Below are 27,507 nucleotides of genomic sequence, written 5' to 3'. Positions count from 1 at the left end.
ACCTGCTCACTCCAAAAGATTCAGCACTACAGAACTGCACATGGATTGTCTCAAAAAGCCTGAACGTTTGAGGAACGACAATGCTTGGAATGAACATGCTGCAAAAGGTCTGGGTTCCCCTATGTCTCTTGCGACCAAGTGCAGCTCCAGCCTGCGAAGTTTTCACTGAGATACTCCATGAAGGTGGGGCTCATATGCTCCCTGCACAGATGCTAACCAGCTTTAGAGACCCCCAAAATGAGGGGAAGGAATAGTCTCCATCCATGATGCTTAAACCATCTTAAACAAGATGCTTCATCTCAGTTGGCTGGAAAGTCCTGACAAGGCTAAACCCACCAGCCCACAAACAAGGTGGTACCAGGGCCGCCGGGCCTCAGGTCACACAGCCCAAGCATAACCTTCCAGGTTCCTCCCCAGAGCTACGTTCCTCTAGCATGGCACCCAAGAGCAACATCTGAAGATGCAGGTGTGTGGCTCCCTCTGGCCTCTCTACAAATGGTATCACGCTTCTAGAGGAAAAAACCCAAAGGCTGAATTTTTAGCATTTTGAAGCCTCTTGCTTTTAGCCCAGAGGCAGGTTAGTCTGTAGGTATTGCACACCTCCCGCCTTCCCTCTGCCAAACTACCGAGCCCCGCGTAGCACTGCCGTGGCAGCCTGCGGAGCCCAGGCAGGACTGGCACGAGCAGACGAGGGGAGTAGAAGCCATTCCCGAGCCTGCTGCAGGGGCTGTCATGGAGCAATGCTACTGGCTGGGTGAATGAACTGTCAAGTAGTGACTGAAAGGGGAGAGTTTCTTGAAAGACTTTTGATAGATTATTTGGTGAATACATCTAATGGCAGTAACTTGCAAGATCCGCAGCCTGTGCTCTCGAGAGATGCACACCTTACAGCCTTCAGCAGCTACAAGCAAGGGGGAAGAAGGCAAGAAACCGTCAAGTCATGAAGATCCTCACCAAGATCAGAACATTGCACTAGCCCAGTTACCTTCTGGGACCTCAGTTAACCCGAGTGCTGCTGTGAAGATAGGCTGGGAGGAACTGAGCCCTGAGTGAAGGGTCCCGCTTCCACAATCCTTTACAAGAATCCCAAGGACAGTCTGAAGATTGGAGTAAGAATAAGGAGATTTTGACCCTCTTTCTCAAGTGAGGCTCGTGAAGCACATGAATAAGACCTGGCTCCCTCTGGTCTAAAGGATTTCTTTTCTTCTCTGGAAGATGAGGATGGGATTGTGAGAGTTCAAGACAATGCTATGGTGTGTGTCCTCCTGACAGATGGACAACACTACACAGCAACACCAAACCCTCTTGCCTAAAGCCTTGCAGCCCTCAAAAAGCAAACTGACATCCGAAGCAGCTATTTCCAATTGCAGTTGTTACCACAGGCAACATCCCAGTCACCCGGCTTTTTGTCCAACAGAGTCAATGAACACAATACCGCCTGGTGCAATTAGGGGGCCAGAGCCAGGCTTCTTGCTTCTGCCTCCAGTGTGTGGACATGCATGCACCTCCCTGACTGCCCTCAGGTACAGAGGATACGTGTGAACCCAATATTGGTGACCCCCAAATACTAGGCGGTCAGATATATCCATGAGCATGCAAGGTGCTAAGTGGCTCCAGTAGGATGCAGTGTCCAGACAAGCCACACCAGGGGCCGGCCAGACTGGGGAACTCGCAGTCCAGCGCAGCTGGTCCCTGGAGGGGCACAGTTCTCATCTGTCCATGCCTGTGTGTCTGGAGCAGGTGGCGGTGCGGCAGCCAGTAAGATGAAGCGTGGACTCCAAGCACAGAGGGACGGGGTGATGCAGCAGCGCAGCACGTTGTGAAGGCTGAACCGATCACGACATCCGGAGGGGAGCCAAGGTGACCACGTCACTGTTGCCAGGAATTGTTTGCTTCCCCCGCACAGTGTTACAGATCAATAAAAGTCACTAGCGATTTTTGAATCCAAGTAAATTGGCATGGCTACTTTGGACTACTGTAACATGGGAGCAATTCTATTCAATGGCCTTTAATACATTGCATTTACATAGCACCTTTCATCCCAGGGTTTGAGTGCTTTAACGGAAGTGGGTACTGTACACCCATTAGCACAGGGGAAACCGAGGCACAGAGTGGTTAAGTGACTTGCCTTAGGTCACTCGGCAAAACCACGGCAGAACCTAGACAGCCTTAAACCTCTCGACTCCATCAGTTGGTTAGACCATGGTGCTGCCTCAGATGAAGCCACTCCGGCCCCTGCCCTCCCCAGCAACGTGCTGCTACCAATTCTCCAGTGAGGTCTCACACTCCTTTGATGCACAAGTATATGACGACAACAACAAAAAAAAAGAAAAAAGTGCAGTAAACTAAATGTTTAAAAAAAAGCACATTTGTGCTGTCTCTGTGCAAAGATAAAAGAAATAAATACATGATTAAAAAATTAAAAAGGTTCACAGTATCACACATGGATAGGTAGCTACGGTAGTGCACGTCTGGAAAACACTGTGTTACTACCCAGGATTCTCTACACCCAGCTGGATGTCTCCGTTGGGAGCTGCGGGTGAGCGGGTGGTTTCTTTGCTGCCCACATCTGGGACAAGTAGAAATACACGGTTATAGTTTTGCTCCATTCTGAAATGCAGTGCCCGGGATCCTGCAGTGCAGCAATACTGGTGTCAGCAAGCTCTTCCCCATCCCACTGGAACGGCTGCATCAACGAAAAGGGAACACATCGACCTGCAGAGGGAATCGCTGCTCTCTGGGGCTTCTGTGTCTGCATAGAGATTACTGCAAGAGGCAGAGAAAACAGTCAACATCCGCCCTGCGTTCAGTTAGGTCTCAGCCCAGCTAACTCCCCAGAATCAACACAGGTGTGAAGAGAGAAGGCTGTTTGTTTCACACGACTGGAGAACTTCAGCTCCCCAAAGCTTTCACTGCACCAAACGATTCGGAACAAGCCACAACCCTGGCTGAGCAGACCAGGTCTCTGCCAGTGCAGATCCTGCCTGCTACCACAGAGCTGATCCAAGATGCAGCACGGCTCTGCTGCAGCCATGCAAGAGCCCCATGCTGCGCAGAGGCCACAGTGGCTCCCTCTGCAAGCTGACCTTGCAGAGGGAGCGCAAGCTCCGACCTCAACCCACCAGGCACCCGGCACACGTTTCTCGTACACTTACTGTATCGCTCTCCTCATCGGAGACAGAGTGGAGTTGAGTGCTATAGTGGAGCGGGGAGTAAACCCAACTCCTCTCGTCTGTCGGCTGCCAGAGTGGCCAGAGACGGTGGGGAGAATGCAAGGAGAGCAGCAGCAGAGCAGGGAGCAAAGAAGAGAAGAGGAAAAAAATAAAAGGAGAAAATAAAAAGAGTAGGAAACAATACAGTAAGAACAGCTGTCCACCTGCAGGGGGAGAACTGAGCTCAGTGCCAGCTCCCAGCAGAGAAGCCTTCCTCATTCTCAGTACATACCTGCTCCCTACCAGCTGGGACACAGGACAGCCCACCAGCAGCTGACATTAGGCCCTGCTCCAGCTGCAGTGGGGATGGCACAGCCTCTCCTCTTGCAGGGACAGATTTTTAGAGCTTTTGAGAGACCAGGGAAACCTCAGCTCCCTGCCATAGCATCACCCTGACTCCAGAGAAACCAAGAGACAGGGAAAGTGGTTTACCTAAGGGCAGTGACAGAGCTCTCTGTTCCCGCTACCCGCTCCCAGCTCTCAAGCCCCTGCTTCCTGAGCCCTGTGCACACTACAAGCTGGCACCTCTGGTGTCCAGGAGGGGTTTTACAGTGAAACCTGATCCGGTTTTGCTGTGCCTTCCTTCCCTGCAGGCCAAGCAAGGCAGCAGATGAGTGGGTTAGACCATGGTGGATGGTGGCCACAGAAAGGAAACAGTTATCACTGAGAGTCTTGGAGACAGTTGGGGTGATGGGAACAAGTACAACAAAGGGGGCAAAACACAACAGGATCTTGGAAAGAATGAGGAGGAAGGGGATATGCATCAAGGGAGCTGGTTATCAAAGCACTGCGCATCAGTGTGACAAAACACACTTCTGCTGTGCCACAGCAGAGAAGCCCAGGCAGCTTCAAGGGCTGGTGCCTCCTTCCAGTGTCCCCAGGGGGTATCCACTTCCACTGCAAATGGGCTCTTTTGGCTCCAGAGGTGCTTCCCAGAGAGAGAGAACTGCCCCCTTTGACTCAGCCTGAGGTTTGCAAAGGAAGAGAAATGGAACTGGAAGAAGTACTTAGAAGAAGTCTTGGGGGGGGTCCTAGCCCGGGAACCAAGTGTAACAGTCTACGATGTACGAGAAACTACAAGAAGCCAGAGGAGCTTTGAAGCACTGGACTCTGCATGCTGAACCCCATCAAAAATTGCAGCTACACTAGCAGAGACCGCTGGGAGGAAGGAAGAGAAACCCTTGCCTGGAGCTTCTTACAGAGCTCTGCTAGAGGTGCAGGAAAGCTCAACACTGCATAAAACCTGCCCCACATCCTGTTTTTCATTCGTCCTGACTGAACTGCATGCTCCAGCCAGCCTTTTTAGGAGCTCAGATGCAGGCAGGGAGCTGCAAAAACAGCGTGGAGATAAAGGAGCATCTGGTGCTTGGTATTAACCCTTCCGGTGCAGCCAAACCCAGCCAAGGGGGCAGGAAGAGCCACCGGGAGGGGTTGCCTGTTGGTCCACATAGGTGCAGCACTTTCCTCATGCCATCAGCCACGACCAGGAGCATGCTACTGCCCCTGCTTCCCTACACACCGTGCCTGATGCCCTCTCCACTGCTCCCCTGCCTGGTACCAAAAGGGCAGGTGCTGGGAGGACCACGCTATACAAATGCTTGTACTGAGGCTCTGACAGCACTGCCATTACCCTCTGAGGACATCAGCTCTCCCAAAGCCTGGGAAGGGAGACCTTGAGCAGTCTGAGCTCTGGATTCAGCCCCTAAATGCTCAACTGCCTCCCTGCATCTTTTGTAAGGGAAAGGAAAACCCTCACTGTTCACAGAAAACCGGCAGTAAGGAGGGAGGACATGAGTGATGTTGAGAAGAGAGAGGAGAAACCATCCCTAACCCAGCAGCAACTCCTAACTCCTTTGGCTTTATGAGCTGCTCACTATCCCAGCCACCAGAAAGACTACCAGTCACAAGCCTAAGAGGTTATATCTGCAATTGGATTTTTAGCAGCTTCAAAACATCTTAATGGTCTCTTTGGAACTCTGTTTAGCTTCCTGGGCCAAGGGAGCCAAGCCTAACATTACCTACAAAGGTTCAGGTGCCTTTTTGGCCAGGTCTGGTGCCTACAAGTTTGTCCAAGGGCTGGGTGATACTGCAGCCCAGCCCATGGCAGGAACTGTGTCACCAGCCTGCAGAAAAGCAGGGCAGAGCCTGTGTTTCTGTAGGATCCTACATGGAGATCCATTTGTGATTTTGATATGCTTCCCTGGTTTCTGCTGGGCTGGTTCCTACAGGCCACAGAATACAGAGCCACCAAGGCAAGTGGCGTGCTGGCCCCAGTGTTTCAAAGCTGCAGCTCTGCTCCCTTACGTGCTAGCATGTTCACTTACAATCCCAGAAGAAAGCGAGGTGGTTCGGAGTCTGCGCTGGCGGGGAGAGTAAATCCAGTACCTCCCATCTGTGAACTGGATGGCCCCAGGGCAAGTGAAGTGAGAAAGGAAACAAAGGAAACAGAGGGAAAAAAGGATGATGTAAAAGAGAGGATGAAAGACAAAAGCAAAAAACAAGAGGTTGCGCAAACCAAGCCTGAACGGATCAGCAGAAAGGAAAGCCGTGCGTGGGAAGAGTGGCACCCATGCCCTGCCACAATCTCTGCACCTTTATTCCCCCATGGGTGAACAGGAGGATAAAGTGCTCTCCTTTTCAGAAGCAGACTTCCAAATCTGAAATTACAGTCCCCTGGGACTTGACAAATCATCCTCTGTGCACAGCATCCCTGCACCAACCATCACCCCTGGAGCACTCTTGCAAGAGACCAGCTGTGGTCCAAGCCCTGCTGCACTCTGGTGCAGCCTCACTTGAGCTCCAGCTCAAGTGGCTTTCCAAGGAGAGTGCCCGTGGAAACCCAAATCAGCTTTTCCCTTCATCCCAGCAGTGACAAACACTCCACAGCACACGACACACATTTAATGCAAAACTCAAGGACTTAGATGAAGTATGAAATGCTGATGAGCATTCAGTCATGCTCTCTGTGAGCACACGCTGCACACAGATGGTTTCCTCCAGATAGAGAGATGCCCCTCAAGTTGTGGTGGAGTCCATATGCCCAGGGACAGGGAGGAAGAGAAGCCGACCTTTGCTAGAAAACACTTGCCAGTGGAGCAGGCAGTATCTGCAGGCAACTTGCACAGAGCTGCCATCCACAGGCAAAAAAAGAGCAGCTAGTGTTAGAGGGAGCTGTTTGCATTTTGAACAGCATGCATAAAAACCCAAACAGACAAGCTTTTAAAATGGAGCTGATCCCTTCCACAGCTCACACAAGCCTCGGAATGACTCGGCAACGAGTGAGCAGCTCTGCAGCAGAGTCACACAAGCACAGGGAAAGGCAAACATTGCCATTTTTAGGTTAGCCTGAAGGAGCTCATCACAAGGGCTCAGCTCATCTCCATCACCATATAACCAACAGCAACAAGTCAGAGCAGGAAGAAGCTGAGCACCTCTTTTAATGAGAAGGTTCCATTGTGCCTGGGAATAGGGGAGAGCTCTCATGGGTCAGACCCTCAGCTCTGCTCTGGGAGTCCACGACGCAGGTACATGTTGCTAAAAGCTCTTCTCTGGTCTGCAGAAGCTGCTCAGACATTGTGAGAGCTGACTGAGGAACACAGCGCCAGGCTCCACAGCACTCTGCTGCCAACCGGCAACCACCTCACTTACTCCCTGTCTCAGCACTAGATTTCCACTGCATCACCTAATGCATCTGCCTGCAGGGAAAGGAAAAGCCAGAGTTCACCAGAGCCCGAGGTCAGCCCCACTGCAACCACCTCCCTTCTGGCTCCAGGCCGCTACGGCACGTTTGTGTTCAGGAAAGCAGCTGGGCTCTCTGGCTAAGGAAGGAGGAGCCTCCCAGTTGCACCTACATTCACCTTGACTTGTCCGGGGAGTGAACATGCTGGCCTAGATAAGCCCTTCCGTGCTTGTGCTTGGAAGTAGAGCAGCACACCTACAGCTACATCCACAGCAGCAGCACCACCCCTTTGAGCCCCACTACCTGCTGTTTTGAGTACTCCAGGGGTTAATCCAGTTCCCTGCATTCAAAAAACCAGCTATAAGATCTCAAGGTGCTCAACACGAAGACAGCATGGTGCAGACATGCCCTGCACCCAACTGCATGAAACTGAGACTCGTCCAACCTTTCCCATCACACCCCTAACAGGCCAGGTGGAGAAGATGTCTTACAAAGTATATGTCTGTGACTGGCACGTCATCTTCATCCGAGGCCTGGCTGGCTGGTTCAGAGGCCTGGCTGGCCGTCTCCACCTCTATTGCAGCTGTGGATGTTACAATGGCACAGGCTGAAGAAGCTGCCTCTCTGGAGGGGGGGAAGAAATGACAGTCTAGTCACTGCAATCAGAAAAAGAGCAAGCAAGACTGTATGATTTATTACAGAGGAGCTGAAGATGCTCTGCTGTCACATCCAGAAAGATCAGGTCAGGTCAGAAGCAACAGTGCTCAGCTTCACTGAAGCGTCTGGGGGAGCACCTAGCTCTCCAGGAAAGCTGGTGCCCTACAAAGTCAGCCTCCAGCACAAGTTGCCACAGACCAAATGACAGCAGGCAGGGCTCCACAAAGCTACCCAACGCTCCAAAACACTCACTCTTTGTCATCTTCTTCAGGAGCTACAATCTCAACATCACACTTGGGCTCCAGCTCGACACTGATCTGCTGAAGCTCCTCCTCAACCCGCACCTCCTCATGTGACCTGGAAACCGAACAGAGACAGGCCCAAAGGCTCAGTGAGGCACTAGTTATGCAGAGTCCTCAATTTCAGGTCAGCCTGAATCAGATTTGAGTCAGCCCAGACTCTTGCACCGCAGTTCCCACAGGAGTGAGCTGTGCTGGTCTGCCCTGCCTGCTGCCAGCCACTCACGGCACCGAGCTGCCGGCACAGACCGAGCTGTTGATTTCGGCTCAGAGGGAGCCATCAGACCTCCCAGGATTGAGGATCTGGATAACCAAAACTCCCAGGCAAAAGAGTCAGTTCTGTCAGACTGCAGTGCTCAAGACTAATGAGGTGGGAAAAGAGGACAACAGGAAAGGGATTAATTAGCCAGTGCTGCAGAAAAGACGGGCAGTGTCAAATGGAGTACGGGAGGAAAGAGGAGAATTGACCTCCAGGGAAAACCTGCATCCAAAGTTAGCCTGGCATTATCTATCAACTGCACAAGGGCCAAAGCCTCCAACCTCTTCCAAGACTCCCAGCGCACCAAAACTGCCCAAGCATGCTGCAGGGTTAACATCAGATTTATCTGCATGCTCAGGAGCTGTTTGTGACAGTCTTCAATTTAATGCCTCATGTTATTAAAGTAATTGCTTGTGCTAGCAGGGCTGCCTCCTCATGGGAGCAAGGAGCAGGCGCTCGTGAAGCTGAGGGCCCAGTCTCGGAGAAAGGACAAGCTCCAGGTTCACTGGCAGTACCGTCCTGCTCTGCCCTGTCCCTGGCTGGGAGCCGAAGCCAGCAGGCGGCACTCCTGCCCAGCTCGGTGCCAGGGATCTTGCTCCTCTCCTCCTCACAGGGATGGATCTCTGAAACCCAGAGGGAATTCCCCAGCAGATTAGAATAGTCAGAGGTGTGACATATTCTTGAGCAAATTGGATAAGGTCTTTTTCATTTCGGCTCAGGAATGTAATTTCATGCTTTAATAACGTTGTTCTTGCACTGGCTTTCACCAGGGGATCACAGAGTGCTCTGCAAATACACAGGTCCTGCTCCCCTGGAAAGGGCACACAGACACCAGCACCAGAAATGAAGAAACTAGGCAAAAAATAGCAAAGGTGGCCACACTTGTGTGGGGTGGTTGTAGCGGTGGCAAATCAGTGACAGACAGATCTACTTCTGAGCAAGCTGCTAAACTCCCTGTATGGTCCAGGGACACAGTCACTTCTAGGACATGATTCACCTGACCTATTTCTGGAAGAGCAGTCACATCCTACAGCAGGTCCCTCCATTAGGTACTGAGGGAGTCTGGAGTAACTCGGGTGAAGTCACTGCATTTTGCCAAATGGGTCCCACCACTGGTGCCTGAGTTTAAGTCTCCAATTTTCATGGATTTCAGACAACAGATTTTCCAGGAGGTGAGGCGCTTCACAGGTCCCTGACACTTCAGCAGGTGCTGCAAATCAACAGCAAGTAGGTCCTCACCCTCCAGTGACAGGAATTTACCGGGATTCAGTGACATGCAGCATCCAGAGGTATTTTCATTAACACTGAAAGAGATTTTTTTCACAGTGTATGTGGTCTGAAGCTCAGCAAATCACTAAAAGCAAGGAATGAGGGGAGTTGTCTGTAAAATGGTGCAAACCCTCATCTACCAAAGTCCTTGCCTTCCTCTAAAGCACCAAACACTGACTGCAGAGAGAACAGACGTCTGCCTGTCCAGCAGCTCCTCTGGCTATGGCATATCCCAAGCCCGAGTCTCTGATGTGCATTTCTGCAAGTCTGCACCTACAAGACTTAAAAGATATCCTGGAAATCTAGGGCAGAATCAGCAGCATGATCCCACTGACACAAGCAATGAGGTCATTTTTACTGGTGCTAAAATATGCGAGGTATGATATGAGCCTCTAAATCCAGACATCCCTATGCAGTAGGGGATTTTTGTCCTCCCTTGCCCTTGGCTCCGAGCCACCTATCGCCACAGGAGGGGAAAAAAACCCTCAAAGTACCCGAGTTTCTGAAAACACTGGAAGCTACTTCTATGGGGACTAAGGGTGCTCAGTGCCTCGCAAAGTCAAATCCCTTTCCCATATTCACACCCATCGTACCGAGGCACACAGAGGAGGAACGTTCCTGCTCTTAAGGCTCGCTTACCCAAAAGGGGGACATAAATGACCTTCCTTGATTCTGGTGCTGGTTGGGTGGGTAAATTTCGACAACTTGGTTGTCCCCTTTCCCATCAAATAACAGGGGTAAATATTTAAGATTCCTTGCAAAGCACTGAGAGATCTGCTTGTAAGGAAAATTCTGTGTAAGAAAGGGGGATCATTTGATTGCAGGAAGAAGCTCATAATCCTGCAGAGGACCATGCCAAAATCTTGGGGCTGCCAAGATTCACATTCCGTCTTCCAAAGACCTTTGCACAGGGACAAATGTGAGGTCTCTGTGCAGCAGCACAAGAGAAGAGACACTTTTCTCACCTGCCATCCTGCCCTGAGGAGTGTGTGCGCCTCCTGCAGAAAAAAAACAGAATAGTAAAGTTTGAGGAGCGATTCAAGACAGAAATCCTAAACTACCCCCAAATCTAACTCCCCACCCTATGAGGGAGATGTTCTGCTTAACAGCTGACACTTCTCCCAGCAATAATTAATTCCATCAAAGCTGTGTCTGCTTGCTCCCAGGAGATATTTAATTAAAATCGGTCATTAGCATTCTAGAGCATAGGGCAGCATGCCGAGATCTGCAGCACAAAGAACAGCAGTGGCTTGACTCCAGTGGGAGCAGGGGATGAGTGCTGTCCTCACCTGTACCTGGGCTGCTCCGAAGTCTCCGAAGGGGATCGCTCGGGAACAGAGAGAGATGTTGAAGATAGTGTCGTGGCTATGGAGGCTGTGGTAGCTTCTTCAAAGGAAGGAGGTGTGCAGGGTAGCAGGTCTGGCCTGCCTGCTGGCCCGGAGTGGAGGGCAGGAGAGATGCAGGAAAAGGATGAGTAGGTCAAACACCAACACCTTACCTACATCAGCCCTGTGTGAGGCTGTTCCACCATGACCCTGCACACCCTCACTGGGACTGGTCACTTAAAACCACAAAGGGGCAAGAAATTTAGCTGGGTTCACGAACGCAACACGGCAAGGCATCCTCTAGAGAGAGCCAGTAAGCACCATTTCCAGCACAACAGACAGATGCTACAGGAATTGTAATGCCAGTGAAGATATCTCACTGGTCACCAAAGGTGGATTAAAGGCTTGGATCACCAGGGATGAATATCCAAGTGAATTAAGAAGTGCTCACTGCTTTGCATAGGTAGAAATCTAACATCTATGCACTCAAGGAGCTTGTCCTTCACCATTCTTCAGTAAATCCAGCCCAGATGAGAGTGATGAAAAGGCACCAACAGTACTAGGCCATTCACCTTTTTTTCAATGGCAAGATTTTGCCCCTTTTAACTGTCCAAACACTGTCATGACAGTCCTTCAGTCCCAGTTGCCATCCCCCAGCCTTTTTTTTTTTAAAGGGTGGAAAATTCAACTTTCTGATCGCTTTTGGGCTATGACTGCTGGTGCCAGTTGGCAGTGGCTGCCTTGCAGCAGTAACACAAGTGACCATTTTTACTGCAGAATCATACAGTGCTGCAAAGAAGGGATTTGGTTGTCTTCAATGCAGAGGCATTGCTTCCCCAATCAACTAACTGTTGGTGCTGTGACAAAACAATACACTCTTACCTTCTCCCCTGTCCTGGTTAAGTTTAGCACCTGCAAAGCACAGCAAGACATGCAATGAAGAGCTACCCATCAAGGAAGACGTGGTTGGTGCACAGTGGGGAACTTGACGAGAACAGGGGAGGATCCTAAGGAACTTCTAGGAAAGAGAGGGTAATCACGCAGTCACCAGCCACCAAACAAGACCATTACCTTCATCGTCAAGTGTGGGGTAACTCCTGGCCGCACGAAGGTCATACTGTGTTTCGTCCTTTTCAGAGGGAAGCTGGCTAGCTGAAAATGCAGCTGTTGGACCAGCCATCTTGACAGCTAGCAAGGCACTGCGCCCTTTCTTTGAGGGAGATGACTTCAGAGCTGGATGAAGAGTGAAAGAGAAGATGAAATTACCACCACCAACTACTGTCACAGCAAAGGCACTTTTCCCTTCATAGAGAGAGGCCTCTGCCCTCTGACACACATACACACTCTGCAAGTGCCATCTCCAAAGGACTGAGCCTGAGTCAGGCTGCAGGGAGAGCTCCTGGGTGGGAGTCTGAGCAGACCAAAAGCAAGCTGTGACAAGCAGAGGGCTTTGCAAACCCCACCTTTGCTCTATATTGCAGCAGAAAAGTCTGCTCTTACTCCAGCCCAGAAACTCTCCACATGAACTGAAGCAGCAAGATGGAGATAAGGCTCTGCCTCTCCCACATCACAAGGGCAACAGCTCTTGGACTAGTTACTTACAAGAATTCTTTCGAAATACTGTGTTGGTCATGAACTTGAAGAATCTCTCTGCATAAAAGCTGGGTCTGTGTACTGACACTGTGTCCTACAAAGGCAAGAAGCAATTGTTTAATTTTAAAATTATCCCTCAAGGCAGAATTTCTGTAACAACCAATGCAGTCTTTTTTTTTTTATTCCAACATTTAGCACTGACAGACCCTTAAAGTGGAAAGGCTTAACTGAAATGATCTGATTAATGCTATAAATAGGCCTGAAGCATTGCCTTTGATTTGATTGCATTTGATTATATTCTTGCTGTAATTTTATAATGAATTTTGGTGATTTCCTGGATTTTTCAAATATTGTCCTGACTACATACATGAAATTTCTTCTGGCATTGCTGACTGACATTCAAAGCATACCTGGATACCTTTCCAAAAGACATGGACACCAAAATTCAGCCAAAGGTCTCCATACATTTCAAATGTTTTGCACTTTTTGTTTGAAATAGTAAAGCTGAAGCTGTCTCTGCTTCTGATATTCAACTGTGCTACTATGACTTGGCATCTACACATTTCCTTTGCCTTATTATTTAAGGGAAGCTACGCTATGCAATACTGAAAAATAGTTTCCACATCCAAAGTTGCTCTTTCCTAAACATGCACTTGGCTGCTGCAGGAGACAAGACAGTGAGGAAACACTGAAAGGGGTTTATTAACAGATAACTCACTGAAGTGGAAACACAGTCAGTCACCAAAGAGAGCAAACGCAGGGCTCCCTGACACAAATGAATGCATGCGCCTTGTGCGTACAGCTCCTGGTATCATGGGGAGGAGGAAAAAGACAGATGGGAGCAGAGGAGGAAAGCTGGTAGCATGACAGCTAAACATGTGAGGAGGTGGAGTGAGCAAGACAACCTGATTGGGAATAAGCGGCACTACATCACTGTGGAGGCTTAAGAGGCAAGAACTATTCCTTTCATCAGCTTCAACTGTGCCAGTTTGGGCACGATAAACAGCAAGGTAATCAGCACCAACTAGCATAAATGAAACCAAGGCATGTAATCCTGCCGAGTCCTGGATAATTCCTGCCTCTGTACTCACCCCGTCATGGACAAGGGCCTTCCAGGTATGTTCTAGCTTCTTGATGAACCTAATTCCAGCGGAGAAGTGGAGAGAAAGAAAGACAGATTCAGGCACATACTTTATATCTTTCATACCCCACACAGGAGAGATCACTAAGCTGCTAATGATTCCTCCTTCATCTGGAGTGTAGCTTTCCTGCAGCCAAGAGAGGTCAGCTGAGCACACCGGCATCTCTGCAGTCAGGTCAGGACTGCCTAGGAACCCTACAGGGAAGGAGGAGCTGAGCTGGAAGAGAGGCAGAAAATCACCTTCCATCCCTGAAGATATGCTAGCCATCCTAGGCACAGAGACGGGAAACTTCTTTATGGGCAACTCATTATATCTTAGAAAAATGTCTCTGTGACACCAGCTGTTTTAAGGACAGGATAAAAATCCACAGCCCCTGACAGGCATCGACAGACAGCTGTAGGCAGCCTGCCTACTCATTATCAAACTGTTCAGGAGAGGAAAATCTTCCTGCTTTCATTCAATATTAAAATAGACGTTAACACACTTAAAGGACAGACAACTGCAAAGTTACCTACCTGTACGATTGAAGGATATCTATTATTCCTACATGTAGCAGGAGACGCTCTCCTTTGCCATTCACTGCTGGGATTCCTCCCATCCTGCAGGTAAAACAAAACCTCAGTCAGTGCAGCCTCAAAAAGAACAGCTGTAATACCCACAAGACCTGCGGAAGGGCAGACGGCAGCACTGAAGAGGGCTCGGATGTGGTGGTCAGACACAACGCAAGTCCTGCAAAGGCCCTTTGTGTGCAACCAGAGGAAACCACCTACTGACCCAGGCCATCTCACACAAGGTGTCCCCGGAGTTACTGCCTGCCCAGATTGCCAAACACCAACTATCAGGACAGGACCCACGTCACGTGGCAACAGTTCTGCCTGGGCCAGAAAGCACCATGTCGTTTCTTAGCTACAGGACATTTTATTCTGGGGATCAGATTATTTATCAGTTCAGCGTGAGCTGTCTGCCTATTAGGGCAGCACACCTTTAAGGACAAGGGTATTTCCAGTCCCGTCCACACCAGTATCAGTCCTGCCAAAGATGCAGCAACCACTAGCACCAGCACACGGCAAAAGCATGCAGGTATCAGGCAGGCTACTGCAATTAATGATGCTACTTGAAAGAATGGAAACACCAAAAGTATTATCCTGGCTCCACCATGACTGATCCTCCATTAAAACTGGAGCAGCTGGTTTCAGAGAGCAACAAACAGCGAACTCTACCATTTGTTAGTAAGCTTGGTCCACAGAGCCAGAGCCAGTCACAAGAGCCACCTGCAGCACAAGAGCCACGGACTAGGCACAGCACAGGACAGGTTTTGGGCAACCCCCCAACCCACAGCTCCACCAGTTACTCCAGCGCTTGGCTACATTGCTGTTTGCTAACTGCACTGAGATGGCCTCGGGGTACTGTCAGGGATTCCAAAGATGCAGCAATGGAGAACAAACTCCAAGCTCCTAGGGAGAGGCTGATCCCTACTTCCACTCCTGTATTTGGATGCTGAGATAGAAATGAGCTAGGTTTCTCCTCCCCAGAGCACGGGTGGATGTTTAGAAGCTGTTACAGGAGCTGACAACCTACAGTCTGGCCTAAGAGAGGCTGCTGTGAGGCTGGAGTCTTACAGAAGTACTTCCCACCCCAGCGTCCCCCTCTCACACCACACTGCTTTATTGGCAGCCATACCATAACCCCCAGGAGAGATGCTCACTCTTAGAGTTCACATAGGCCTCAGTTAGGGATTTACTGCTCCACCCTCCACCCCTCACAGCAGCGCAAGAGAACCAGGTTTTCACGTACGTGTCGTCTGTGTCTATGGACTCCCCTCGGGCAGCCCCACCCTGGATGGACTCCATGGCCGTGGAGTAAAGTGCCTTCTGCCCCACGGGACGTTTCTCATCTGACGTGCTGTGGGCTCCCTCAGACTGCCGCTCCCGTTCTTGCTGGTCTATGTTATGAACCCCAAGCAGGAGGCTGTAGTCCATGATTTTAAAGCTTTCCAACACCTACAAGTTAGTATTGAGTTTAAGAACAAAGACAAAATATCAGGCCAGAAGCTCAAATACAGCACAGATCCCAAAGCATGGAACAGCCAGTCTACCTTCCCACTAATAACCCCTTTGCCAGAGTTTGAACATTTCTGAACCAATAATCACCTCTGGACTTGATCGCATGGAGGTTGGCCACCCCACAATCAACCCAAAAGGCTGAAGGCTTGCAAATAACGCTCTTGTACCATGTATCCGCTGTACACTGTATAGGAAAAATGTATTTAGTCCCAATAGCCCAGCTACAAGTGGAGCGGGCTACCACAATTTCATGCACCAGGCAAAGGAACACAGCCCTAATCCTCAGAGGCTGTCCTGAGATCCAACTCCACTGGTTTGCTTTCAGGAAAAAGGGCAGTAGAAGGGATTTATCCTGCTTTGGGGTTAGCAGATTAGCAAGATTCTCAGTCATGCACTCTTTCTCATGCTTGAGAGCCACAGAACTTCATTAACCTGCTCCCCAAGCTGCCCGTCTCCTTACCAGACAGTCTCGCTGCAATGTTTTCACCAAAGCACTGAAGGTGTCTGCATCCAACATCAGGCCCTCAGGCATATCTTGTATGAAGTCTAGATCCTTGTACGTAGGGCTGGACTTTTCTTTTTCTTTCTTGGATGCCCGGCGTTTATAGGTCGATCCTTTCAGGTCAAATTTCAGGTGCATTTTCACCACACGAGGCAGAATGTTGTTCATCACGACCACGCGGATGTTTTTGCCCCCTGATTGCACACAGTACAGTCCATAAAACTTCGGCAGCAGCGTCCGTGGGTTCTGGTTCAGATTCTGCAGCAGGGTTGCAAAAAAGCATGGGGAAAGGTCATTTTGGCAGAAGACTCCTGCTGTGTTCAACACAAAGCATGTTAAGACATCTTGAAGCAGTCAGACTAGGACTTGTTCACCTAGAGATTTTCTGAACTTTACATGAGAGCTTACTGTACACATTTGACAAACGCTTGCATTTCAGTCGCTTTAGGACCTGAAAATACCACTATGCCTCAAATACAGGGAATGAGACATACAGCACTCTCTGGGCAAATAGCCAAGTCCGGAAATTCCCCAGTTTCCTCATCAACGGCAGCTAAAAAAGGAAAACTAAACTGGAAGAGAAATAAACACAATAAGCGGGAACTTCAAGTTTAAAAATAACAGCTATCTTCATCTCTTCAGAAGTGTCAGAAATCAAGAGCCGTTCTCTGGCCCAGAATAAACCAGGGACACGGTATTTTTTAAACAAAACAACATCAATTTTCTCTTTTTGCAGAGTTGCTTTATTAAACACAGTTGGGCAGAGAGCACGGATATCCTGCTTTGCTATCATGTCCTTTTTTTAGGCAGCGGTATTATTAGGAATGACATAACAAGCATCATTTGCTTGTTCAGCTTTGGGAAAGTTTGGGAAGGAAACAGAACATCTCTGCACATTATGAAAGAATGGACAGACCTGACAGATTCTCTGACAGACGGCAGAAGCACAACTGCATTAAAATTTTATGCCTTTCCATCTCACCCAACTGGGCACACGAGCGAGCCCTCTTTGCGACTGCGCTGATCAACATCATGCAAGGTAAAAGCAACAGAGGCAGGCAGGACCAAACACAAACAGTGCTTGCCCAGCTTTAAAGTAACTCGGGACAAAATCACTCTGCTGCCTTTCCACTGACTCCTTTTACACTGGATGGGTTTCCCAAGAAGAGCAGAGAGATCATGTGTTAGTAACCCACAAACACTGGAACGCTACGACAAGTAGCATATAACTCTGCACCAGGCAGGTAAGTTCAGTCTAATTCGTTACACTGATTGCTAGTCAGGACAACTGCAGAATTCAGGGCAACAGTGCAACTCCCTTCCTGTTCAAAACCCTCCACCTGATTGACTACATAAATTAGGCAACAGGCAACACTTTCCAAGAAAGCTCAGCCTGCCCATGAACTTGACTGTCACTTGCAAAAGCAAGTGACTGGATGTCAGTTATATACAGACACCCAAGACTTTGTCTGTCTTTGGCACATTTTCCCCAGTAAATATTGAGCAAGGCAAGCGTTTTCATAGAAACAGCGTATGATCACATAGATCAAACCCACTGCAACATGCACGCAGATGGGGCAGCATTAACATCGCTTGCCATCACCTTCTCTTTGGCATCTCCATAGCAAGTGAATCCCTGTGTAGTTCTAAATGAATTTCAGTGCCCTCATCTATAGAGCTGGACCCTTCACCACAGTTATGCAGGGAGACAGCTCCTGGATTATACACCAAAGCACCAGATTTGGTTCTGATTTACTGCTTGTCACTACATGCGAGTCCTCCGGGTCTCAATATATTGCCTCGCTAGCCCTGAGATTAAAGCAACAACTATCTGCAGCAGACTGGATGTGCTAAAGCTGGCTGGTATCGTGGGAGTCTTTAGCTTGGTACTGCAGCCAGTGGGAGCCAGGACAACCAGCAACTGCCTTCAGAATAAGTCTCTTAAACAACAGGTATGGGAGGTAGCCATGGACAGCAGTGGTTTCCCCACAAAACTAAGGTGGTTGTGTTATTGCAAACAAAAGCCATCCTCAAAGCCGGGCTGAGGCAGATGCATGGTGCCAAGTGAAGAACAACGAACTAGTGCTGAGAAAAGGACACCCAGAAACACACATGTGGGAAGCCATTTTCAGAGCAGAAGGTGCCTACAAGCAATGGCACAATTATCTGCCTCAAGTTCACCCAAAGAGTTTGCAAATAATTGGCAGGATTTGTGCTTCTGGGACTGGCTTCGTGACACACTGGTAACATTGTCCCTGGCACAGGGTGGGCAGGGCACAAGAAACCCAGGTGGAGGACAGGCCCTGTGTGATGGTTTGGGCAGAAAAGCTGCCGCGACAAACCCAAGTCAGGTCCAAGGTGCTGGGTGATACACACCATGTAGTAGCCAGGAAGGAGCTTCTGTAGGAATTCAGCTTCCTTATGCATCACAGTTTTTATGATGAATTCATCGTCGCTGGTGACGTAGAAGAGGGAGCCGCTGGCACCAGGGTTCGACAGCTCTATCAGAGGCTCGTTACATAATGAATACTAGGGAGGAAAAGAAAAAAAGATTATGTTTTTAGCCCCCACTCATTGCACACTGAGTTCTATGCCCTTGAGGGCTTTCCCCAGCATGCTGTCTGCCTGTGAGATTAAGGGGTAGCAAAGCTTAAATGAGAACTATTTTCATTATAGGTTAGGTCTAAGCAGCAAAGCTGATGGACAGTTTACAATTAGAAACCAAGATTACAGTACAAAGCATCCAAACTGCTCAGAATCAAGCTAATAATCTGCTTTCAGTAACATCCAGGCTTCACAACGACATCTTATCTTTTCCTGTTGTGCATGTATCACATTTAGGCTTCTTTCAGCACATTACCACAAGCACAGATGGAAAGATAGGATTTTAAGAGACATGACAGTCTGCTCAAGGTACCACGTATCACCGTGCTGGAAGGAACACAATGCACTGCCAGTTCTCAGCAGCCTCCTCTGGCTTTGTGCTCCCCTGTTACAGAGGATTTTTACAGCCACATCTCACTCCCTCAATCCAGATAGAAACACATGAAAAGTGTTAGACCAAGTGTCCAAACAAGAAGAGAGGGGTCAGTGCTGTGTAAGCACAGCAAGGCATACTGCATCGGGAACAGAACTTGGGAGGACATTTCTGGACATCAGTATGCAAACAGCAGGTCCTCAAATGAGGACATGCCTAGCAGCACGGGGAACAAAAAAATAAAAAGAAGAAAGCGCAAGCACGCACGTGCAATTTGGAGCGAGGTACCAACCCCAGGGTAACTGCGTAGGTCGAGTGGGTTCAGGGCAGCATCATGTCAGAGCTGCCACAGCAAGAGGTAAGATGAGGAGAGGGAGGTAGGGTATGTAAGGGACATGATCAGAGCAATAAATTAAATGCTCATCATTACGTACTGAAAACGGCTTTCAGCACTGCACAGATTAATGATCCAAGACCTTATCAAGTTAATTATCTCATGCATAATTAAAGGCATTTGCTGCTGTGGCAGGCAAGAGAGAATCAGGGGAAGCAGAAGCAACAAATCAGAGTCGTGACCTTTGCAATTGAGGCAGGCACTCTGCCTCACCCGAGTTTTGAACCACTCATCAAATCAGCCAGCATTATCTTGGATGGCACAGATGGGGACCACCGTTACTCTCAAACAATGCAATTGTTTCTACTTGTAGCTGTTCAGCTACGATTACCCCTGCCTACAGCTGAAGTCAGAAAAAAAAGTTATTAAAAAAGGGGGAGGGTGCGTGCCCATTTGGATGTGTTCCCTTGCCCGGTTCAACAAACGTCCTTTTCTAAAAAGCAGGATGTCACACACATGCAAGGAATCAAATTCAACCCCAGTGTACTCCAAGTCCCAACAGCCTGTACTACTAGGTATTTTAAAAACTGCCTTTCCAGCTCTGAGGAGCTTTCTGGGCACAAGAACAAGCTGTTTTATTCTGTCTTTGTAAGATGATTAAAATAACTACACTCACATAGCTCTTGAGTGAGTACACAAGGAAAAATTCCCATCTTTGTCCTCAGAGCCACAGGGGACATTACAGGGTTGCACCCAGCAGAACACAACTCCTTTTGCTTGTAAACACAGTAAGTTATTGTCACCACAAGCAACAGAGAGGGAACCCCATCGCATAGCTTACACAGCACACGCTGTACGCAGATCATTTCCTTTCTCTCCAGTGTAGGCTAGCAGCTACCTCTTAGCAAACAAAGACTTGGGCTGAGTGGTGCTGGTCTTGCTGGGGTTGTCACTGGATCCTCTCCAAAACTGAACAGAGTCCCTAAATCCACAGCCTGTCCCCACTCCTTGCTGGGATCAGAACAATTCCTCAACTCTTTTTTATCCCTTTTAAGCAAGAATGGCTGACAGCCTTGATTTAGGGGCAGATTTCTTCTGTTACTCTAGGCCATCTCAAATAAAGGAGGAAAGACAGAGAAATCCAAAAATATAACCATACCAAATAATCATCTGGACGAATCCCAAACAGTTCTCGGAAGTACCGAAAAGCCACCGGTGCATAGGTCTTGAACCTGAAGTCAGCATAATGGTGAGCTGGGGTGAGATTACTTCCTTCGCTGCACAGAACAGACATTGCATGAGCAGGGCCTCTGTATTACCATTTGCCAGACATATACAGTAGCATTGATGTGACTGTACATTTAAGACTAATTGAGCCTTGCAAAAAGACATCTTAGGAACAACAACAATCGCCTTTCTTCCGTGGCAGGACAACAGGAAAATGGGTTTTAAATTATCTGCCAACATGTACTTCCAAAGAGTGCAAGGAACAACTTGCCAAGCAGAATATACTTACACAGAGAATATAGCTTTTATGAGCTTTGTTTATTCACAGAGTTAAAGAGCTCCCAGAATGAGTTTCTTCCATCTCAAACATGATATAATGTCATGGAAGAAATTCTAGATGGACAGGTAGAAGAAAAGCACGTAGGAAGGCTAACAAACTCAAGCATGTAGTACTGCATCTTACATTGTACTTCCTTGCAAACCAGTGTCCTGCAGAATCTAACACTTCCCACTGTTATGTTTGTATGTAACGGATGCATATTTAAAACTTTCAGAGCATCCGACTCTGATCTAAAGACAGATGGAAGCTCTCTTGAAAATTCAGTGAAAGGAAAAGGAATAACTCATCTGTTTGTTTTGTTTCCCCTGTCTCTTTTACCTTGGGAAAAAAATGCTCTCCACCACGTAGAAGTCCTGCATCAGGACATCTCTCTCTGGCTTGGAGCTCAGATTGCCAACAGTATATCCAATCCCTAGCTGGATGGCCCCCTTCAGAGTGGAAGAGGTGGTCTGGCAGAAAGAAAAGAGCAGTCAGTGAGCATTTCACAGCAGATTATCGCAATAACATCTCCTATATTACAATACAGTCATGCCTATGACTTCTGTGGAGTCGTCGTGGGCACTACATACTGCTAAACAAGTTCAAACAGCTGCTGAAGAGATGAATTACGGCTTCCAGGTTTGCCGTTTGCAAGATTATGCAGTACAATGGTGCTGCATAAAATATAAATCAGATTGGTAGCTACTGGCCCCCAACTTCTCTTCTCAGCCTGCCACCTACACGTAGCTGCCAGTCCCCACTCCACAAACCAAACCTTTTTGTACGTGGTTTCACCAGAAGCATCAACACCTCGATGACCTATCTTCTTTCCTTGGCCAGGCTGTCCTGGTAGCGATGGTCCCTGCAATGAAAGAGCATGGCTAAAGCCCAGAACAGAAGCTGACCTGGCTGGTAAGAACAAGCAGAGCAGCACAGGCACAATCACACTATCACACTATCACAGTTGTAAAGCACAGAGGGATAGCATTCTACCGCTGGAGAAAAATCTGCAGAGTGCAAACAGGTGTAATTGGCACCGTCAAGCTTTAACAAGGCTGTTTGAATTATACATTCATCCCTCAAGACAAGAAGAGTTAGAATACTCAACCATCCCATCTGACACCCTCAGTACTAACTGGGCAGAGCCCTCAGCAAAGATGCTGAGCTCAGGAAAGATGCACTTGCTTCCCAGCTGCCAAGATTCCCCCATTGCTTGACTGCGGTTTCTCATTGATTTAAAATAGCGATGTATTAAATCGAGAGAAGTTTATTCTTAAAAATCCCATGCCCTCAGGCGTCATACCAATACCTTGCGCTTCACTGGAGAAATAAGAGACAGATAACAGGGACAACACAACCCCACTCCTGCATTCACATGGAGATAATCCATTTAAGTGAGATCCCATTTGTTTACAATTCAAAGGACAAGCCCCCACAGGGTGAACTGCAATAACAGCTCTTCCAGAAGTTTTGCAAAGAATTTACAGAAACACTATAGGACTGCCAGCACTTCAGTGCAAGAACAAACCTACTCCTATCCCATTTTTCTCCTCTTCTACATCTTAGTTTGCCTGGGCCTTTTTTTGCCAATCCAGGAGGGAGCAGATTGTGGCTGTACCCTTTAACAAGCCAAGGCAATCGCGTTTTGTGAGGTCCGATATGGTTCCTTTTGCAAGCCCAAGCGTAGGGCCTCTATACTCTGCCACAGGGCAACGTTCCAGCTACTCCCCAGCTCTCCTGCCACCCCAGCGGATTGCGGAGCCCAGCAGATGGCTAAAACTGCCAGCGAGCCACCAGCGACATTTAGGGGGTTGTTAAGTTAAAGAACAGCCAGGCTTCAGATGCTCCTTTAAGCAGCACGCAGAGAGATCCAAGGTCATTTCCCAAGTGACGATATTATATCACTATCTCTCTCAAGTGCCACACAGAGCCATCTCTTGGAACTGTTGTCTATAGCAGACAATGTATAATTTTGTTCAGACTACAGAAGTTCTTTGTGTTTTAGCTTTTAATCAAGAGCTTGCAGCTATTTCTGGCCAAACCACTTGTACTTCTGGTACTAAGGAGCAGTCTGATTTCTCCTTCAAAAATCTTATTTTCTACTCTGTTTTAAACATTTAGCACAGCCAGGCTTGCTTCTGAGTACTCCTTCCCCAAGCAGTCATGATAAGCTGTACAGCTTATCCTTTCCTTACAGCTTCTAACCAACAAGATGGATCCTATTACACACAAGCTCAAGCTGCATCGTTCTGCCTTGCCATGTGGCTCATCATCATCCTCTTGAAGCAATTAACAGACATGGGTATTGGTTAAGAGATTGCCATCATATGAAATGCAGTAACAAAAGCCTCTTGCACAGTCCCTTGCTCTACCTGTGGCTGTGTTCCCAGGGCAAGAAAAAGCAGGGCTATTTGTACATTGAACAAAGCAATCAACTTTCACAGAAGTTGAACTTCCTACTAAGTATTTTACTGGGGAGGCAAAAAAGAATCAAGTGTGACGCTCCTGGCAGTTTTATGGGAAGATTTTGCTATTCATGTATACACATGGTCATCATACCAGGTGAGTAATAGAAAGGGGTATGTCAGAAAATTAGATCAAACAAAAATCACTTGAACATGGTGCCCTAAACCAAGAGTGTGGGCTTTGGGGAACAGCTTTCAGGCACAGATCCTCCTACTAGATTCCCTGCTGCCAACTGTGAAGAGTTTTGCTCAGAAGATAAGCGTGATTCAGCAACCTGCGACCTGGATTATGTGCGAGAGAAGATCAGTCCCTCGAGATGTTCCCCTGTTTTATGACTTCACAAATTCCTTGACTCACTCCCAGGAGTGGGCTGAGATCAAACACAGAGCCCTGGCGATACCCAATACACAGATTCTCCATTTACCACCTTCAGGTTCTGGTGTGGAAGAGGTGCCCTCAGCCACTTACTTACAGGCATCAAGAGGCACGCAGCTAAAAGTTGGTCACTTTTGGCAGGCATAATCCCTTCACACCCACTCTGTGGCTCCAGAGACCTGCCACTGATTTTCTTTCTCCCAAATAACAGGTTATCAATTTTTCAATAATCTTAAATGTATTTTGATAACCAGCTTTGCTCAAAAAAGTCAGGCAGAAGTCTTTTCTAGAGCTGTACGTTCTCATTTCTCAACATGGGATTTTCAAGGCCAGTTTTACAGATCTCACCTCGGTGATGGCTGCCTTCTTTGGTGCCAGACCTGAGGAGAGAAGGGAAGAGCATCAGTGAAAGTAGGGACATCAGAAAAAAAACAAACCACCAAGAAAATAGCCTAATGCTTTGCTCTTTCAAGCAAGCTGGAAAGCCTTTAAGACAGCTTGTTTTGCTCAGTTTTCAGATTCACTAGTGCAGGATTCTGAAGTTATAGGGGTCACCCAAACAATTTCACATTCAGAAGCACAAAGATGCACAATTTTTACTAGCAATAATGTATCCTAGGGGCTTCAGTAGAGAGAGTTCTTGTAAATCCCTGCAGCACTGTAAGTAATAGGTCCACACTACACTGAAGGGTCGGTTACATACAGAGGCACAGAGAGATGCTTATGAAGCTGCTTTCCAGCCACTCGGAAGGCACTTGACAAACTATATTGATAATTGAATCTATTTATAGAATCTGATGTCCAAATATATTGCAAAATGAATGCATCATTCATCTCTACCACTGCCTTTGGGAGAAGCCACTGTTACTCCATTAGAGTGAATGATGAGAAATTAGGATTTTGCCTTTAGATACACAGAGTTATATGGTCCCAAACCCTTCTCTCACATGAGGCCATCTTTCCATTTCCTAGCATGAGCCCAAATTTGCAAGGAGCAAAGCTTATTTTCAGGCAACAGTGAGAACAGGCTCATCTGCCACTAGCCCCACAAGGTTTCGCTGACCTGCTGAGGGCCTCGTGTGTGGGACCACAAGCTCCAGTCCAGCCACCATGAACAAGGATCAAGAGCTGCTTAAGAGCTCCCCACCCCATCCTCGCAGCACAACGTCCCCCACCGAGGCAGCTCCCCAGCCTCCCCCAACCACCTCTGCATGCAGAGCCCAGTTATTGGGAGAGAAGCCTACTTGCAAAGATAGATTTAAGGCCATCTGTTTCCAGGTACAAGTCTGCCACTCCCTGCTCCTGGCTGAAGCATTCCTATAAGCACAGATTGTTAAGCAACACACAATCCTTTAGGAAGGGCTTAATTTCGCAAGAGACCGTCAAGTGGAGCTTAAGAGTCTTGACTGTGAAAAAGAACGGCTCTTCCAAGCCCTCTAGTTTTCCCCACTTGACGGCAACGGGTGGATTACACAACCGCCTGCTGGTGTGCAAGTCCTCCGACTCCAGAGGGATACCTACACTCCAACTGGGGGGTGGTCCCTCTCCAGGGGGTGGGAGATGTCCAGCCCTCCCAGCTGGAGAGCAGGAGAAGCCCCAGAGGATCCAGCCCAACATGCTGCTGCTTCAGCATCTCCCCCATTTAGCTAAGGAGGAACTATGATGGTTTAGCCGGGCTGACTGCCGAGTCTCCTCCAATAAAAGCAGCAATGCTTCAGGGCTTGCTTCAGAAGTTGGGCGTAACAGCAGTGCGATACTCTGCAGACGACAACAGTGCTAGGGAGCGGGCGATTCAGTTATATTTCAGGAAATATTTCAGACACTGGAAAGCAAAAAACCCCAAACCCAACAAAAACCCCTTGGTGGTCACAGGGGAGATGAAATTACTCTCAATCACAAATGCTGAGGTTATCTCACCGTTCTGGTCTCAGCAAATTGGGTCCCCTGGTGCAAAATGGGTCTTGTCAATGTGGCATTTTGAACTGTCTGCAATGCAACCCCCCAGCCCGACCTGTGTTTGCAAAGCCAGAGTGGCACGGGAAGATTCACTACTTGTTTTGTTTTAAATCGTCCTCTTGAGCACCCAAGTTTCACATCAGAGCACAGGACTGCAGCAAAGGCTCCCTCCGTCTGAGCTGCATCGCACAATCCCATCTCAAACAAGAGGAGGGGAGGCGAGCGGAGCGGGAACCCCTCACCAGCGCTCCCCTCCATCACCCACCTGGGCTGCACATCCCTCAGCCAAGGGGCCGTCGCCTACACGAGCGAGTGCCGCGCGTGATGAGCGATACGTGACCCCATCACTCCCTCCAGCTCGTTGGGACTGAGCCAGCACGCAGCTCAGAGGACCACGGCTAAGCTCAAACTCCGTATCAGTTTTTGTGCTGAAAAATTAGGTCTCTGGCCTAAGACAACACGATTTTATGATTGTTCAACAAAAGCCTCGCAACGGCCAGTGGAGATATGGCAGGCACCGAGTGAGCATTTGGCTAAGGAACTTTCAGGGCACAAACTGGAGCAGCAACTCAAGACCACAGAGGAACCCAAAGGGGCAAATGCTGCTCCAGGCTGAACACTGGAAATCGCTGGGAACACAACGTGGCCAAGAGGGACACAGGCCAGGGAGACTACGCTCTCCCTGCCACGGCCAAGACCGCTCTCCTACTGCACTAATCTCTTTTCTGCACTTTGTCACAATTCCAGAGCAGGAGATTATCTTTAATTTTGTGATAATTACCACAAGCTGCTTCCATTCCCAGCTTTGAAGTGTCTGCTGCTGTACACGTACCAAATGTGGAATCAACACCAACCGCCTGCGCAAAGGAAAGGTACCGGTGGCGAGGAACTGCGGATCTCCAGGAGAAATGAAGCTTCAGACGGACTAGAGCAACCTCCAGCAACGCCAGCAACCCCCCCTCCCCCAAATCAGCTTTATAAAAGCAACTTGTCTAGGCATAAAGTGAAAAAATCTTCCACTAGCTACCCAGCACATGGCACTTGGCTGTGCTTATCTCAAACAAGCTGACAGATGGCCTTGTGAAAACTGATGTAACTCGGGCTTCGAGGGGTATACAGCCACAAGAGACAGCACTGGGGTTTGCGCGGAACAGGAGTTCTGCTGCAGGAAGTTTCAACACTTAACAAGCTAATTGAAATTATTCTTGTCAGATTTGGTGCAGCTTAGTGAGGGTATATTCAGAAACACGATGGGTGGCTCTGGAAGAGGAACCCTAGGATGAAACCCCAGCTTTCTGCCCTGCCTCCAGCTCCCGCCTGGGTCTTGCAGTGCGTTTCATGCACGCTTGACCTGCTGCCTTCAGTTCCTCTTCTCATCTGCTCACAGCTTTGAGTCAACCCTATCCCAACGCTTGAGCTCCTCTGTGGCCTCAAATGAATGCTTTGGTTGTACCATTCAAGCAATTCTCTGATTTAACATCTATTTTTCTCATATGCCTCTCTATTCGCAGCCACGACCGCCTTGTCCGTCCCCGCCACAAAGCTGACACCCTGCAGGACAGGGAGGAATTAACTCAGAAACCCCTCTGCACATTTACTGTCTGACACAGAAACAGACTCTTGAGTTTTAGCTTTACTGCACCAGAGGAGCGTAAACCTACACAAGATGAGATAACCCATTTCTCCTCTTATGCGAGACACTGCATCAACAAATTGGTGTTCAGACCTTTTTAGGCCCCTTGCCCCCCATTTACATATGCTTGGACTCCTTTTTCCAGTCAGAAACAATGCTGCACCTTTAATAAAAGCTTCACTTTATTAAAATGCTTACCAGGAAATATATAGTGTGACTG

At 48.4% G+C, this 27,507-nt stretch overlaps 1 protein-coding gene across 2 annotated transcripts in view; it reads right to left on the bottom strand.

The window, feature by feature from the left end:
- Window positions 1-1,710: 1,710 nt before the first annotated feature.
- Window positions 1,711-27,507, bottom strand: part of PIP5K1C (phosphatidylinositol-4-phosphate 5-kinase type 1 gamma) — a gene marked incomplete at its 5' end in the record, with an annotated part of 46,329 nt that continues 20,532 nt past the window's right edge. The window contains 17 exons of one of the 2 annotated variants that reach the window (XM_082011125.1): window positions 1,711-3,239; window positions 5,537-5,611; window positions 7,383-7,515; window positions 7,801-7,905; window positions 10,341-10,373; window positions 10,665-10,803; window positions 11,772-11,933; window positions 12,303-12,387; window positions 13,385-13,433; window positions 13,951-14,034; window positions 15,230-15,435; window positions 15,959-16,258; window positions 18,377-18,529; window positions 20,471-20,588; window positions 21,197-21,327; window positions 21,633-21,719; window positions 24,047-24,078. In XM_082011125.1, the coding sequence (XP_081867251.1) occupies window positions 3,114-3,239; window positions 5,537-5,611; window positions 7,383-7,515; window positions 7,801-7,905; window positions 10,341-10,373; window positions 10,665-10,803; window positions 11,772-11,933; window positions 12,303-12,387; window positions 13,385-13,433; window positions 13,951-14,034; window positions 15,230-15,435; window positions 15,959-16,258; window positions 18,377-18,529; window positions 20,471-20,588; window positions 21,197-21,327; window positions 21,633-21,719; window positions 24,047-24,078 (2,018 nt within the window). In that variant the 3' untranslated portion in view covers window positions 1,711-3,113. The remainder of the gene's footprint in view (window positions 3,240-5,536; window positions 5,612-7,382; window positions 7,516-7,800; window positions 7,906-10,340; window positions 10,374-10,664; window positions 10,804-11,771; window positions 11,934-12,302; window positions 12,388-13,384; window positions 13,434-13,950; window positions 14,035-15,229; window positions 15,436-15,958; window positions 16,259-18,376; window positions 18,530-20,470; window positions 20,589-21,196; window positions 21,328-21,632; window positions 21,720-24,046; window positions 24,079-27,507) is intronic. The other variant, XM_082011126.1, reaches the window with a different exon arrangement.

Source organism: Phaethon aethereus, assembly GCF_964289735.1.
Source record: "Phaethon aethereus genome assembly, chromosome: 26".
Classification (NCBI taxonomy): Eukaryota; Metazoa; Chordata; class Aves; order Phaethontiformes; family Phaethontidae; genus Phaethon; species Phaethon aethereus.
This window is presented reverse-complemented; position numbering and strand designations above follow the sequence as displayed.